The 18,010-nt window shown below is 37.0% G+C and overlaps 2 protein-coding genes across 3 annotated transcripts in view; both read left to right on the plus strand.

Annotated features, from left to right (window-relative positions):
• The window catches only part of LOC149844023 (RING-finger, DEAD-like helicase, PHD and SNF2 domain-containing protein), a 155,414-nt gene that overhangs the window by 100,666 nt on the left and 36,738 nt on the right, over positions 1-18,010 (plus strand). For both annotated transcript variants that reach the window (XR_016430949.1, XM_090000260.1), the window contains exon 15: positions 670-883. Coding sequence is in view for 1 of the 2 variants with exons in the window: in XM_090000260.1 (XP_089856386.1) it covers positions 670-883 (214 nt within the window). In the remaining variant the exon portion in view is untranslated. The remainder of the gene's footprint in view (positions 1-669; positions 884-18,010) is intronic.
• LOC149844024 (uncharacterized) lies at positions 6,983-8,074 on the plus strand. Its single transcript, XM_090000262.1, has 3 exons — positions 6,983-7,149; positions 7,252-7,577; positions 7,654-8,074. Exons 2-3 carry the CDS (start codon positions 7,346-7,348, stop codon positions 7,764-7,766), a joined length of 345 nt encoding a protein of 114 aa, XP_089856388.1. The 5' UTR covers positions 6,983-7,149; positions 7,252-7,345; the 3' UTR covers positions 7,767-8,074.

Genomic DNA, 18,010 nt, shown 5'->3' on the forward strand with positions numbered 1-18,010 from the left:
ATAGACCTGTCTTCTCCTGTTAACCATCAGTTAGCATTGACATGTATTGAATGTTAATACCACCATTCTAGCTGCTTCAACATCGACATGAAGAAATGTGGCTGTTATATAGATCGCAGCTCTTTTCTGCAGTCTATAGTTCATTACTTCATTCAATCTACCTTTAAGCCTTCAACATTTATTTTTAGTGTATAGTCAAGCTTGGTCATAGCCCCATGACACCCCTCGGACATGATAGTGTGACCCAATCATCCAGCTATCTCATTTGACCCCCTTCAACCTAATGATTTACTGTCAATTGTAGCCAAGAATTTTCAGCTTTGTGACACCATCTGCCTGTAGGACAACAACCACTTATTGCGCTGCAGGATGCATGTTGCAACCTGAGTCCACCACTGTTCTTTGCACCCATCTGATTTTTCCTTATTTTTAGCTATTTTGATTTTCTTTTCATTTGTGCTATGATATCTTTTGGATCATGTTGCACGATATAGCCTGCTTTCTTTGTTCATTCTTATCTTGAGAACTTATGTTGATTAATTGTCCTTTCTGCTGTTGTTGCTTTTGTTTTTTAATAGCCATTGTTCTGCAATATCGTTTGAATACTGTTGCAATTTGTTGCCTAGATGGCATTGACCATTAAATTTAATGGGATGTGGAAACCTTCAGGGACTGACAGTTGCTAAGCAGAGGAATAAACTTGAGGGATCTAGTCCTGCCTCCTCAACTGAACATCTAGGAACTTCATCAGCAGGTTCTCAAATGAAAATAGAAAAAGTTGAACATACAGATAAAGGTGATGATGAGAGTTGCCCAGTTTGTCATGAAAAACTTAGTAACCAGAAGATGGTATTTCAATGTGGACATGTCACTTGCTGCCAATGTAAGTTTAAAGCTGTTATATATACAATAAATGAACTTCATGTCTTGTAGTGACATGCATGTTAGGAACTCTTGGATGCTAATCTATTCATGTCAACCATGCATTTTTTATCTCTTTATTTAGTTATACTTCCAGACAAAATTGTATGCCAGTTGTTATGATCACTTTTAGAAATCTGATGCTTCTACTAATATATGTGGATCCCCACATCAATATCTCTTTTTATTCTTTCGTGTCAAACAGTCATTTTCAATATAACTACTTAAATGTAACTTTTTTGTTTGCATATTTGATAGCCATCCTGAGACTGTCATTGTCTATGTCACACCTGATACTCCATTTTGGCTCCATATCTATGTGACATAGGTCATTGTTTTGAGAAGCAAGATCGTGCCATGTCCATATTGTTAAAATGTATGCATATATATATATATATTCATGTATATATATGCTATTATATATATATATAGTTGTAAACTGGTATAACCCTTAGGGGCATTTTTGTCTTTTTATCATATGTAATTAGCACAGTCCACTTCTATTTTATTTTTTTATTTTCATTTTGTTTTGTTCATTTGACCACGGGATGAGTTGTCCTTTCATAAGGACTGTTGGGATCCTCCCCAACAGTCACAAATGTGACCCCCTTTGGTTCTCTCTTGTGTATAAATATAAGACATTGTCTCCTCTATTTTATGGTTTGTAGAGCATTTCTTCAATAAAGAAGATATTATTTTTATGCTCTTGTGCTTAAGCACTTTGTGGTTCTATGTATCTTGCCCATTAGTGGCTTTATTATCGTGTGTTTAGGGATCTCTTTTGTGATCTCCCATTTCATTACGTGGTATCAGAGCCCATTGGGTTCTTGTGATCTTGGAAGTCTTGCTTGTGGCGATTGAAGATTGTGTGTTCGTGGTCGATGTTTGTTGCTTTCTCTTCCTCTTTAACTATCTTTTCTTTCATCATGGAGTATGAACCAAGAGTGAAACTCTCCTTAAAACTCAATGGATCCAATTTCTTGATGTGGGCTTTGGCTATGGAAAATCACCTTAGAGGAAAAAAACTTTGGGGATTTGTGATGGGGACTGTCCCTGAACCAACTTTAAAGCTCACCAAAATCGAAGGTGTTGAGAAAACTCTTTTTGGAGATGATCGGGTTAAAGCCATCAATGAACATTAAATAAAAGTACAACATTGGGAAAGTAACCATGTTAAAATTTTGGCATGGTTTATGAACAATGTTGACATAAAAATGTGCCAATATTGCTAAATTTAGAGCTTGTTCTTTCTTAAATGCATGTATACCCAAAAGGATCTTGCAAGACAATATTTTTGTTAAGACAAGATTAAATCCACTAAACAAGGGGACATGTGTGTCTGAGATTCTTTTAGTATTTTGTCTCTCCTTTGGGATGAATTAACAGTTTTTGAGCCAAAATGAGTGGCTCTCAAAGTTGTTGAGATTAAAAGAGAGCAAATTGATAATAAACACTTTTTTTAATTCCTTCATGGTCTAAGATTGAAATTTGAACAAATAAAGTCCTCTCCCCACCATAGAACCAAGGCTATGCCTCTTGAAGATGCTCTTGCCGAGGTATGTCAAGAGGAAACTCGCCTTGGCATGACCAATAAGAATGATGATGTATTCATCATTACTAGGACAAGTTCCAGTATAAGGGTTTATAAGCCCCCCCTCTTTGTAAAACAAAATAGTGGATCCCACTATAATAGTGGATATAGGAAGGATGCTATTTGTCACTATTGTAATGAACTGAGACATAATAGACCGGTATATTCAAAGCTTAAAGGCAAAATCACTTTCGTTGGAGAAATCACACCTAAGAAAGAATAATCAAGCAAAAATGGATGAGATATTAAAGAAACTCTTAGTCAAATATCGGAGACACTTTAACTTCTTAGATCATCTTCCACTTCAGGTGCCACCATTGCATCTTCATCTCCTCCAGGTATATGTAGATTCTTGACTCAGGTGCTTCCTTTTATATGACCCCTCATAAGAAAGCCCTCTTCGAAGTTTGCACCAGAGTTACCGGAAACGTCTATAGAATAGGGGAAGCGCGCTTCCCCGGGACGCGTTTCGGAAGCGCGAAACGTAGCGCTTCCGAAACGCGAGGGGAAGCGCAGGTTCAATTGAGGAAGCGCGTCCCCCTTTAAAGGGGTACGCGTACCTCTTTAAAGGGGTACGCGTACCCTTTTAAAGGGAGACGCGTACCCCTTTAAAGGGGGACGCTATTATGGAAAGGTCGAGTTTGCCCTTAATTTTTGTTTTTTACACATGAATATATATTTTTTACCGAGGTTAAAATGGGTATTTTATAAAACCCGTGAAAAAATAAAATCAAAAGGGGCTTAGGGTTTTGTTTTTTCACGCGTTCCGACTCCTCTCTCTCTCTCGAGTTTTCGGCGAGCTCCGAGTTCCGACGACCTCAAAAAATTCCGGTGGCCTCCACCGACTTCCGAAGATGAAGATGTTCACCTTCAGGTACGCTATCCCCCTCTCTCACGCTCTGTCACTCTCTCTATCTCTCTGTCGTGCGAGCTCCCCTCCACCAGTGGGATCCAATAGGGTAGTTTTGGGGAAAGTGATCAAATTCAAGGGTTTCTTTTTTCTTTCTCGGTGTAGATCTATCGCAGGGTTTTTTTTTTCGGGGTGTATATCTGTCTGTGACTCTCTCATGGCTGCTGGTGGCTGAGGCAAGGGCACCCCCCATGTCTCGCACTTCTTCTTCATGGTGCTGGTGCTGGTGCCGGGTGGAGACAGAGGAACACCCTCTATCTTCCGCCCCCTCTTTTCCTCACAGTGGGCGATAGGGACAGAGGGTGGCCCTATGTCCTCCCCCCTTTCTCCCTTTTTTCAGACGATGTTGACAACCACTGTGGTTTTTGACTCGTCTATTTCTCATAACTATCAAGGGTTTTTTTGTTATTGTAGATCAAGGGTTTGTTTGTAGTTTTTTTAGTTTCTGATTCATTATCGCAGCCATTTTTTTTATTCATTCTGCATGAAGCAGTGGGTTGTTTTTTATTGTCTCCATGATACTAGTCTATTGATAGCGTAAGCAATGTAATATTAACTTCTTATCTAAACAGATGGTATGCATTCGTCACAAAACTTTTCTGATATAGCTGGATTGTTAATTTGCATTGGCCATTATGTGCTGTAGCTTCTTATTTAACTCTTCAGTTGTTTATGATATGATGGTGATAATGTATGTGGAAGTTCATTTTATACTTCATCAGTTGGCAAAGAAAATCAGTGCACCGGATGGGGTGGAAGTATCATTAGAGATAACATGATATTGTTGATGGTTTTAATGATCTTAACTATTCTACACTGATGAATAATTTTTTTACTAATTGGTGTATAACGGGTATAATATGCAATATTATTGTTTTATTGGAGAGCATTTGAGTGTGCTGTTCCCACATTTTAAAAGCTATTTCTTCAGTCCGATGTAGAGTGAGAGGCTGAGAGCTGCTGGAGGATGTGAGCTGGTGCCTGGTACAAATAGTAAATGAACATTATCATGAAGAAGATAACTGTAATGATTTAGAACCTCAGTTCTAAGTCTATTGTCTCAGAGATCAATGTTTGCCAAGGCTGGTAGCACTTTAATGTTCTCCATTTGTGCAAAATTAAGTTGATGGGTACTTGGAGAATTTCCCAATGAGTCGGGTATTGAACTTTAGTGGAGTCCTGAAAGAAAACTGGATTTATATGTTCTTGATCTGATTTAGCAGTTCAATCAAACTATTCTCGCTCTCTATATTCTCAGTTATTTATGTTGCTTGTTTCTTATTAGAACTTGAAGTGCCTGTTTGAGTATTTAGTTTAGTGATAGTCAGATTGCACGTAATTTCCCCCCCTTTTTTAGCTTAGTCTTTTGTTTACATCCCCATGCTTTGTGTTCTTCACTCTCCATTATTTACTGTTAATAATAGCTTTTTTTAAGTGTTTTAGGTTGATTCTGATACTTTTATGATGCAGATATATTTGCATGTTCTTTGCTTCATTAATGACCATCTCAAGCTATGATCACGATAATTCTGATGACGATGACGATTCTTTGTACAATTTGGAGCATGAATCATCTAGTGGTGTTGGGAAGGGCAAGAAGAGGTCTTCTGCTTGTCCATATCAGTTTGAGGACCGAAACGAAAATTGTTTTGATGAGGAAGATGGAGAAGAATATGACTTGGATGACTACTATTCTGAAGATGACCAAGATGATGAACCACCTAGCATGCATAAAACAACAGTGTTATGGCGCCATGTATTGAAACAAAAGAAGAGTGGGCAAGGAAAGCAAGGTGGAACCCAAGTTTTTATGTGCAGGCACTGCAAAAATATTTATCATGGGTCATATACTCGAGTTTTTGCACATCTCATGGGATCTCCAAAGGGACAAAGTGTTGGGATTGCCTTTTGCCCTGAAGTTGCAAAAAATGCAGAATTGGCAAAAAAAATTAAGAGGCAAGTTCGTCGAGTGGAGGTTTCATCAAGTGCATTTGAGTTGAGGAGATCAAGAATTGATACTCCAAAGAAGCCTATTAGTATGACTACATCATCTAGTGGAAGCCGAAAAACAGTTGATATTCGTGATACCTTTAAAAAGGTAGAAAGAGATGATGTAGATCACAAAATTATCAGATTTTTGTGTGCAAATGGCATACCTTTCAATGTGCTTCGATCACCATATTGGGAAGAGATGATATCTGCAGTTAGTAAAGTGCCCGGATATAAACCCCCATCATATGAAAAAGCGCGAACAACGTTGCTTGACAGTGAGAAAGAGTGTGTTCACAGGGAGTTAAATGAATTTCGAGAAAAGTTTGAGGAGTTTGGAGTTTTCATTGTCTCAGACGGTTGGACAAATATCAAGAACAAACACTTGATAAATATACTTGCCTCAAACTGTTTTGGCTAGATGTTCTTATATGCAAGCGATTTTTCTAATGTGCAACAGTCAGCTGCAAACATTGCCGAGTTTTTGAAGACGGGATTTAAACTTGTGGGGCCTTCTAATGTAGTGCAAGTGATTACAGACAATGCAGCAAATTGCAAGTTAGCAGGTGAAGAATTAAAACAAACGTACAAGTATATTTTTTGGTCACCTTGTGTTGTGCACACACTTAATTTGATCTTCAAGGATTTGGCACATGAGTTTCATTGGTTGGGAGAAACATATTTGCAGAGTAAAGAAATTGTGAAGTATATCACAAATCATTCAAAAGCACTAGCAATCTTTAGAAGCAATGAAAAATTAGAAATAATAAAGATTGCAAAAACAAGGTTTGCTTCACATTATACTACTTTGAAACGCTTGCTTGATGTGAGGGAGAGCTTAAGGCTCACAGTAATTTCAGATAGATGGAGTGATTGGAAGCAATCATGCACGGATGAAATTATGAAAAAAGGGCTGTTACAACAGAAACAACTGTTCTTATTGAAGAGTATTGGGATTCTGTACGTTTAGCATTATTGATTACAAAACCCATCTATAAGATGATTAAATTTTGTGATCAGGAAGGCCCTATAATTGGTGAAGTGTATGAAGGCATGGACAACATGTTGGGGGAAATCAAAGACAATCTAAAAGGACAACCAGATTTATATGAAAAGATTCATAAGATTGTCTCAAATAGATGAGACAGAATGAATGTGCCTCTCCATAGTCTAGCCCACATGCTTACTCCAAAATATTACGAGTCTGAGTATCTCAAAATCCCAGCAGCAGGAGGGGTCAAACGAGTTTCTCCTGGTAAAAAATTAATTCTATCTATTTAATAAAGTTTAAAGTTAAATGATTTAATTATTTTATTATTTCATTTGCATTTCTCTTGTTATAGTTACTAAACATTTTTTTTTGCAGAAAAGGATAATGATATCTTAGACGGTGCAATGCTTGCGCTTGAAGTCATATCTTCTGGAAATGAAGAGTTATCTACACTTTATAGGTCACAACTTGTGGCTTTTGCATCAAGAAGTGGAAGATTTAGCCGAAATGCAGCACGAATAGATGCACTGAATCCTACAATGTCAGTGCTTAATTGGTGGCGTTTTTATGGACACCGGAGTTGAGAGCATTAGCCATTAAGGTTTTATCTCAACCTATTAGCACATCTTCTGCAGAAAGAGTGTGGAGCACCTATAGTTACATTCACAATGTTAAAAGAAATAGGCTCAATGAAGATCGTGCTGATACCTTAGTGTATATTCATTCCAATCTTCGATTGATTGACAGGTATAATTAAACTGTGTTGTACTTTTGTTTTGGTATTTTTTTTCTCTTTTTTTATCATTGATTGTTTATTAACATTCATATTTTATATTCTTGTTATAAAAGGTGCAACAATCGCTATAAAGAAGGGCCTAGTCGAAAATGGGATATCAATCCAGAACTTCCTATTGTAGAAGAAAATACGTTGAGATTAGAGGATATGCGATGGAGAGATTTGGATGATAGTGCACAACAATCAAGCACTATTTCCAAATCCAAACATAAAGATGCACAACCAAGAGCTCCATTACCTCCAATAATTATACGTACAAATGAAGTTCAAGATGATACAAATCAATCCATCAGAGCTAGTAGAACTGCAGATATACAAGAGCGACCATCAGTTCCTCATGGTCGGATTGATCGTTTCTTTAGCCGGAGACCTAGGCAAGGTATGTTGATATTGTGTTTTTTATATTTTAAATTATGGTTTTTGAACATTTTAACTTTTTAACGTATTCATTATAGGAAATGAAGGAAGGAGCAGAAGACATGGTCGTGGAGGACAAGATGCACGTGATGATGCAGAAAGTTCGCGATCTATTGCTGACTTGAAGGGGAAGAGAAAGATGACAGATTAATGAACTCTTGAATTATTATTTTTTTTTATGATGTAGTTGGAGTTGTCCAACTTAAAAACTTTTATGTTACTTTTTTGTCATGGTCTTATAATATTTTTTTGGTATACTTTTATTTTGAATCTTGCATGATGAAGTGAAGTAGTGGATTATGTTAATTTTAAGGTTAGACTTAGAGTTTAGAACATTGTAGCTTATAATTTACAATTTAGAAATTTATAGCTTCTTAGGTCGCTTCCGGTTCGCTTCCTATGTCGCTTCCGAGACGCTTCCTATGTCGCTTCCGAGACGCTTCCCGGTTCGCTCCTAAGTGGTCCCCCGCTTCTCGCTTCCTAAATTTTTGAAAGTGCCTCGCTTCCCGCTTCCGCTTCCCGTATCGCTTCCCGCTCCCGCTTCCCGCTCCCGCTTCCTCGACTGGCAACTCTGATTTGCACTAATTCTATTTCATCTTACGTTTTAACGACTAGTGAAACTTCTTTGAAAATAAATAGTATTGAAACACTTGACTCAAAAAGTTCTAAAAAAATTCTTGTTCCAAAAATAAGGGTTGTTCCAAAATTAAATCTAAATCTTTTTTCCGTATCTCAATTTTTCGATCATGGTTGCAAAATTTCTTTTTCATCTAAAGATTTCACCGTGCATGGTCTCAAGTCAGGGAAGCTGATTGGACAAGGTCATAGGAGAGACTATCTTTACTTTATGGATTTTTTATCTCTTCCACCCAAGCCATTTTGTAATTACGTACAAGACAAAATTATTGGTACTTAGCATAAGAGACTTGGGCATCCTAGTTTTTCGAAAATGTATCTCTTTCCTTTTTTGAAAAATATTTGTAATGAAAAAGATATATCTTGCAAAGATTGCATTTTTGAAAAAATGAAAGTTATTTTTTTTCTCATAGAACTTTTATTTCTACTCGACCTTTTATATTAGTACATTCGGATGTACGGAGTCCTTCACTAGTCATGTCAAAAGGTGTAACGACCCCAATCTAGACCCTTTTAAAAATGCAGAATATTTTTTTTCTTTTTCTAAGAGTCGCGGAAAACTTCCCAGAGACCTGGGGTCCCTACAGTTCCAGTTTCAGTTGGATAACCATACACCACAAAGCAACTTACATTTATCAATCATAACCGATCCACTGAATTCTTTTATTAATGAATCAATAAGAGTAATATGTTCCATGTCAAAAATGAAATATCAAATTGCAGGAAATCAGAAGAACTAAAAGAGAATAACAGTAGAGCCACTCTGTCCGTAAATGAAGTCGTCTGAAACAAATGTGACCTCGTATCCCTCAGAAGCGAGTCGACTTCACTGATTCACCTGTGCCTGGGAAAAACCAATAAAATAAGAGGGTCAGAAATCCGAAGAATTCTGCGTACAGGTTTCCCTAATGAATCAAATAAGAAAAAGAGCATAAATAAGATCCATGTAATATTTTGAGGAATACGATTATAATCAATTCCTAAGTCAATTAATCATTCATGCATAATTAAACATTTAACAGGAGGGAACACGAAATATGTAACATTGATTACAACTTAATCAATAAGGCAATTAAATGTAAAAGAGCTCAACATCATACAATGATCAACATAAACAACCAAGTGAACAGGTAAACATGCATGAACTAATGCAGAGCAAGAATATGCATGATTTATATGCAATGCATGAACCATTTATTATCTTCCATTTAAGTTTTCCTCTTTCCATATGCATGTCCTATTAAATGCACACAATCCTTAAGTTCCTCTTTTTAATTTATCATTGCCCGCGGATACACCAAACGGGTACAATCCCCGAGGTTAAGTAGGGTTCTCGGGGTAGCTTCACACACAATTTGTATTTTGTTACCGGGTTCCAAACTTAGCCCTCGACCGATATCAGGAAACAACACCATCCATCGGAACCTTGGAAAACAGCATCCAAAGTCGGGGACACCATGGAAAATAGCATCCACTGGCGCCACTTTCTTGGTATACCAAACAAACTCACAGCTGTGACTAACACACCACTCCCGTGTAAAGTGGCGGATTCTCCCTAAAACCGTGGCCAGGAGAAGAACCTCAATATCGGGTTCAGGGGCAACAAAACGCACACAGAGTTTTTGTATCCTCACGGTTTCCCCTAAACCGCAATATCCAAGATTCCCACGCTAAAGCAGGGACATCAAGGAGAAAGTGAATTACACTGTTCTTTATTTTCTTTTATCTGGTTATTAATTCATTTCTTTTACATTTGCGAATTTACATGCAGAATTAGTAACATAAGCTTGCACATCAGCATGCTAAGCTTTTCACGGGACCACAGCCCGTGACAACATAGAACAGTGCGGTAAAACAACAATATCACATTTGATTTGTTGCAATGCATCAAAATAATTAAAACGGAGAACAACTAGTTCTCGAGGCTCACCCAGCCCCTGATGATCCAATTTGATCATCACTGCATTCATAAGCAAAAATCATAAAGAGTATGCCACTTATGTATCCTTTTCACATGCTTTTCAATGCACATTCATGTATGCAAGTTGTGCATGAAACAATAATTTCATATGCATAAGCATAAATTTACACACCCACATTAGATGCATGTTTTCATGACATGCACACACTCATGTCAAATGCAAAAGTTCATTCATGAATCAATCCAGTTAAAACATACGAACAACCATGCCGTTTTGATCTAAATTCCCTATGTGTATATGCACAAGTACACCCACTTACAACAATAATTTCGAACAAGGATTATTTATCAAGTTTAAGCGCCTAAGGAAACATCACCCTGAATAAGCATAACACAGCCAATAGGCATGTGGAACATACATAACACCAGTAGAGGTATACATAGTCAAAACATGAGACGTTTCATTCGTAACATGTATTGAAAAACAACTAAACTGCCCACAACTAGGGTCTGGAAATTTAGAACACACACTATGAGTCAAATTATGGATTTAAAATAACATCAAGTTTATATACGATTCTTCTTGAAATTGGCTATTCAAGCTTTGCCGACTTAATTGACTAGGGTTAAACCCAATTTCATTATCCAGAGACATGTGGTCAACCCAGCATAATGGTCCGTGAAAAAGTCAATCCAACTAAATAATGAATAGTACCTGAGTTTGCACGAGTACCAATCAGACTAAATGCATGACATGATTTATAACAATCTGCAGCTTAACTGCCAATAGATAATAAACGCTCAACAATATTACTATGATGTTGGCTGAACCTAGCATTATATGATGTTGTAGCTTAGAAAACCTTTTGAACTAATAATTCTACAGACAGCTAAAAGAAATAAAAAGACCTCAAGATGCAAACCTGCAGCTATAACACCAGGCCAACCAACTGATCAGAATCATCAGCTGCACATGCAGTTCATAGTTGTAATTCAGCAGAAAACATTTTTTTTTGAAAGGTTTACCTGATTTTCTACATGTAATAGTATCAGTCACATATATTTACTTAAACAGAATTCACACCAGTCCATCTACATACATCTTACAGAAATGGGTTTCACGATCACATGAAGAATCGGTAGATGCTGCCAGATTAAACATACTAACTCTGAATTTTTTCATTGATAAACTTCTCATGACAATAGGGTGTAAATATGTGTATATTCTTTCCACTCACCGGACTGTGAGACATCACCAAAACTGGTAATGAATGGGTCCAATTCATACTAATGGATTATGATATATGTATAAGTACACACACACACACACACATATATATATATATATATATATTCCAAACGGACCCATGTATCTCGTACATGGTCTGTTCCAGGTGTGTTGTACAAGACCAGATTTATACCGGTACATTCACTTATGGTAAATCATATCTATGCATACATAAGGCTCTTATGCATCTACGTGTGCTGTGAACATAGGCCAGAACAGAATGTGTGTTTCAAAATAACAAAAATGTGCACAGAAATTTTTCTCTATCTACATGCATAAAAGGTCAACATGTTTATCTTTTAAACTTAAGACTAATGAAGACACAATTCCCATCTCACACACGTTTTTCCCTAAATCAACAGATTCAATGTACTATACCCATAAACCACCATGAATCTATTGATTCCTCATAGGTCAAGCATAAAAGAAATTCAGATTTTTATGGATTCCTTAAAAACAATACCTAAATCGTATTTAGGTTCTTTTTCCCATTCGAGCCAAAAGAAAAACCCGTACCTTTGAAATCGGTGTTTTTCCGGTGGCCGGAGACGGCTGTCGCAGAGGGGTGCCGACTGGTGACACTCCTTCCAACTGCTGTGAAAGGAGATGCTCGAGGGGCCCTTGACGCCTGCGGATGGCCGGTAATGGGCTCCTTCCTCCGGCGTGCGCACACACAGTGAAAGAGAGAGAGAGATGAGGGAAGGGAGAAACGAGGGAGACGAGGGAAGAGGGTGAGACCCCCTCTTCCACTTCCCATTTATCGCCGACCCCCCCCCTCCTTTCTTGCCGAGATGGGTGGGGGGTTTCGGTTACGCCTGCGTAACCCCCCCCCCCCCTCTTTCCCCTTTTCTGTTCTGCTACAACCCTATCGGGCAACCCTTATCCTTTCTTTAAAAGGGTTACACAGGGGGTGCGGCTCGGGTCCGGACCCGAGGCCCGTAACCCGACCCCCAACCATATGGATCCATCAGTTGGATCCGAATGGATCCAACTGTGGATCCTCGGATAAATAAAAAAAATAAAAAATTAAAATTTTATTTATATATTATATTATTAGTTTTATTATGAATATGGATATAAAGACCATTTTATGGATCTTAGATCCATATGTTGGATCCATTTGGATCCAAACACGGATCCAACCTTAAATACTCGGTTTTTCTTTTCTTTTATACTATTAATTATTTATTTAACTATTATAAGTATAGTTTTAATACCCCATTGTGGGTTATTTACACGTTCTTTTATGGATCCGGTAATGGATCCGAGGCCCAAATTTAGAAAAAAAATACTCGTTATTTTCAAATAAATTTAAATAAATAAATTACAAAATTTGAGGTTATTACAAAAGGAGGCTACTCTTATGTTATTTTTGTTGATGATTTCACTAGATACAGATGGATTTATTTTCTAAATCTTAAATCTAATGTGCTATTTCTTTAAAGAGTTTCATCTAATGGTTAAAATTCAATTTATTAGCAATATTTTCATACTTAGATTGGATTCAGGAGAAGTTTACATGTCAAATGATTTTCAAAGCTACTTGAAACAAACTGGAATTTGTCATCAAAGATCTTGTCTTAGAATTCCACAACAAAATGGGTTAACAGAGAAAAACAGACATATAATAGAAACCACTAGAACTCTTCTAATTTCAAGGGACATTTCAAAAAAGTTTTGGGCCGAAGCCGTTTTATCCTCTACTTAATAAATAGAACTCCATCTTCATTGCAAAATGTCTCACAATTTGAAAAACTTTTTAAAATGACTCTCGACTTTAAAAGGCTAAGAATCTTTGGTTGTAAGTGTTATGTGTTTGCTCATAAAAATAATAAACTATCTTCAAAAGCCATTGAATATGTTTTCTTGGGACATGGTGAAAATAAAAAAAGGATATCAATGTTTTGATCTAATAAATAACAAGCTTTATGTTTCTAAAGATGTCACCTTTCTTGAAAATGAAAATGGGTTTGATAACAAAGGACCAAAAGAAGAAATTGATTATTCATTTCTATTTGATCTATTGCTAAGACATGATGAGTATAACTCTATTGAGGTGTTTGATTCTTACTTGGACAATAACTGTAGTGTTGATCATCCGGTTGTTGATGAAGTTAGTCATCAACATGAAAATTTAAATGAAAAACACCCAATGATATGCATATGCCCTTGACAAGTTCTCTATAAACATACCCTCTGAAGAATCTCAACTTTGGAGATCAAATCAAATCTCTAGTTCTCCAAATAGATTTGTATCATATGACTAATTTTATCCAAGCTTTAGAGCATGTTTATTAACTCTTCACTCGTATTATGAGCCATTTCTTTAGAATGATGCCAAACAATATCCCCATTTGAATGAAGTCATGGAAATATAACTTAATGCTCTTAGGAAAGCCAATACATGAGAAATAGTTGATCCTCCTTTTGGCAAGAAACCTATAGGATGTAGATGGATGTTCAAAGTCAAAACCAGAAGTGATCGATCATTGAAAAAATATAAAGCAAGATTTATTGCAAAAAGGTATGCCCAAGAATATGAAATAGATTATGAGGAAACCTTTGCTCCTGTTGCAATAATGACTAGTGTTCGAACCCTTATTGACATTGCCTCTATTAAAAAATGACCCATTTTTCAATTAGATATTAATTTTTTTTTAATGGAGAACTTGTTGAGAAAGTTTACATGGACCCTCCTCCAGGGGCTAATTTAAATGAAAAAATTTAAAAACTTAAAAAGGCCTTTGTATGGTCTTAAACAAGCCCCTAAGGCTTGATATAATGAATTTAGTAATGTTTTGATTAATTTGAGATTTATCTCTTGTTATATTGACATAACTCTCTTTGTCAAGAAAACATGTAGTATAATTGTGTTTCTTCTTTTATATGTTGATGATATGATCGTCACAAGAACTGATAAAGAGTTCTTGAAATTAAATCTGTTTTAATTTTTTTTTGATGTGTCTGACCTAGGGTTTTTGAGATATTTTTTAGGAATTGCGCTTGATTTCTCTCCTAGAGGATATATTCTCTCCCAGATGAAATTGGTTGCTAACATATGTGCTAGGTCAGGAGTTTCAGATGAAAAGAAGGTGGAGACCCCAAAAGTCATAAATGCAAAAGATATATCCTCTCCCAGATGAAATTGGCTGCTAACATATGTGCTAGGTCAGGAGTTTTAGATGTAAAGAAGGTGGAGACCCCAGAAGTCATAAATGCAAAATTAAGACTTGAAGATGGCGTATTGCTTGAAGATCGTACTCCATATCGCCAATTGATTGGATGTCTCACCTGCCTCTCTATTACCCGACATGATATTCTCATGTTGTTCATTCAGCAAGTCAGTTTCAATATGCTCCTACCACAGTACACATAGCTGCCATTATGAAGATTGTGTGATACTTTTAAAAATACAATCTCAAAAAGGACTTTTCTTATCATCTTCTTCATCTTTAGATTTATCTGCTTATACTGACGCTGACTAAGGTGGTAACCCAAATGATCAAATCTTAACTAATTGTTTTTGTGTTTTTTTAGAGGATTCATTGATTTCTTTGAGGTTTAAGAAACAACAGAAGGTCTCGTTATCTTCAACTTAAGTAGAATATCGAGCAATGACAACGACAACAATGAAACTTGTTTGGCTCAGGACTCTTCTCTAAGACATGAGAGTTTATTGAAACTGTTTGTGTTTTCGGGTTACAGGTTTGGATCTGGACCCGAATACCAGAATCTGTATAACATCTTATATTTGTATTCGGGTCTGGAATTGATTTTGGTTATGTAATATCCAAACCCAATCCAGTCTGTAACACATATGTATATAAATGGAAAATAGGGCACGATCTCTCTGAGTGAGATCAGACCATTTGTTGCAGCCGTCCCCTTCTTTCTCACCATCTTTCTCTTCTTCTGCATCAACGTATACTCCAAGAGGCAAATCTTACATGGTATCCGAGCGGGACTTCATCAGACATCTACCCAAGACGTGAAGTTGATCCCGGAAAGCGTGTCTACAGAGATTGAACTTCGAACTCCAGGTTAGAGTGATTCTCTTTCTTTCCTTTGTTTCTAATCATCTATTCCCTCTTCTAATCATTCATTTCTCCTTTAGATATCGACAGATCTGAAACTGATTTCAGATCTGCGATTCACTTCTCATTTAGATATCGACAGATCTAAAATCAATTTCTGATCTGCGTCTTTTCTTCTCGGTTTCAACTATTCCCCTTAACCCCAATCCCAATCTCTATTTCTTTGTTTCTAATCAGCTCTTCCCTTTTCTAATCATTCATTTCTCCTTTAGATATCTACAGATCTGAAACTAATTTCAGATCTGCTATTCACTTCTCATTTAGATATCGACAGATCTGAAATCAATTTCAGATATGCGTCTTTTCTTCTCAGTTTCGACTATTGCCCTTCTTCCAATACGAATCTGATTCGTTGTTTTCCCAGTTACGTTATCTTTAAATTGGTCCTTGTTGATATTCTTGGAATAGATTAGGTTTGATAACTAAGACCCCTTTCTTCTGCTAGTTGTCGACATTGACGTCAACAACAATTTTAATTTAAAATACAAAAAAAGGAAAAAAAAGGACCTCTATCTTGATTAGCCTTCGCTGAATACTAGGCAGCACCAGAACAGATGGGTGTATTCGATCATCTGCGGCTAACATGTCTCTTTAAAAAAAGAGACGAATTTTGATTGTTGGAATTTCTAATGCGTTGAAATTTCTATTACTACTGCATTGGTTGTTGCTTTGTATTGCTGCTCTTGCACTCGACGTTTTCCTTATTCATCTTTCTTCGTATTCTTTCGTCATGGATTCTCCTTCTCTACCATCAAGTTTCCTTGGTCAACTCATCTCTGAAAAACTGAACAATTCGAATTACTTGACCTGGAAGAGGCAAATTTTGCCCTTTATCAGAAGTTTGGATCTCTCCGTACACCTCGACGGGACAGTTCATGCACCTCCAGAGCTTGTGATGTAGGAAGAGCGAGATGATAAAGGGGAGGTTTTCAACAAATCGATTCGTAATCCAGAATTTGGGACATGGAAGAGAAAAGATCAAGCAGTAGTTGCTTACATCACATCTACTCTTTCTCAAGAGGTATTGGTCGGCATTCTTGATGAATGCTCGGTTATGGAGTTTTGGCAGAGGTTGGCGCAAACATATTCTTGGATTTCAGAGGCCAGAATCCTACATTTAAAGAGAGAATTCCAGCTCTTAAAGAAAGAGAACTTGTCAGTTACAGATTACATGAACAAGGTCAAGATTCTCATCAATCAACTGGCCATGGTGGGTTGTGAAATTCCTGACAAAGAAAAAGTTCAACAAGCACTGAATGAACTTGGCTCCAATTATCACATACTGGTCACCTTCCTTCTATGCCTTCCTTCGTTGCCAAGTTTTGAAGATCTTCGTGCGAAATTACTACAGTACGAAATTACCATTAGGGGAGAGCAGATGGCCATCAACTCCAGTCATCATGATGTACTGGTTACCGGGATGATGTCAGGAAGAGGACGTGAAGGTTTTCGAGATGGTCACGATCAAGGAAGGAACAGTCAAGGAGGCCGTGGGTTGTTGCCCACGCCCAATATGCCACTCAACTCATTCTCAGACAGCCATAGATCCAGGAATATACCAACATGTTTTCATTGCAAAAAAGGGGGCACATTAAAGCCAATTGCTGGCACAACCCACAAAACAAAGAAAAATCTAATGGTGCAGGATCCTTTCACAGAAGAAGAATAGGAGAAGACTCGAAAGACGATAAAAAAGATAATATGAATAATCTTTTGATATCTGCTCTTTCAGCGATAAGCTTCAAGCAGAATGAACAAGGAACTTGGTATATTGATTCTGGGGCTGCGGCACATGTAACAGGTGATGTCGGTAAGATTTCGAAACCCATTCCTTACCATGGGAAATTTCATATTAAAACTGAAGATGGTACTCTTCATTCTGTATCTCACACTGGAAATGTTGATCTTCCACTTCTTAATTCTTCATTGAATTTATCTAATGTCTATCATTCTCCCAGTATTGTCAAAAACATTGTTTCTGTCTCCAAACTTGTTAATGATACTAATTTTTCTGTCGAATTTACTCCTTCTATATGTGTCAAGTGTTAAAACTGCTTTGGGTTGGCAATTTTATCGTGAATACCGAGAAGGAGTAGAGAAGAGAGGAGAGAGGAGAGGGAATTTTCCTTGGAATCGGCAGCCACAAATTTTCTGTGTTGCTGCACTAAACATCATTAGAATAAAATAGGTTTACAAACCCTTTTTACAATAGCAAGATTGCCCCTGGTTAGTAATGTATAATACATTATAATATAGCATACACGTGCACGTGCTCTATATGGATATGAATCCTCTACTGGATCCATATCCGATCTGTATTCTAATACCCTCCCTCAAGTTGTGCATGGGATTGAACCATGTGCAACTTGTTCTTCAGATACCAAAAGCGGTTACTTGTGAGACCTTTTGTGAACATATGAGCAACTTGGTCTTCTGAAGACACATAAACCGGTTCA

The sequence above is a fragment of the Nuphar pumila genome, chromosome 3, assembly GCF_984573655.1.
Source record: "Nuphar pumila chromosome 3, dmNupPumi1.hap1.1, whole genome shotgun sequence".
Classification (NCBI taxonomy): Eukaryota; Viridiplantae; Streptophyta; class Magnoliopsida; order Nymphaeales; family Nymphaeaceae; genus Nuphar; species Nuphar pumila.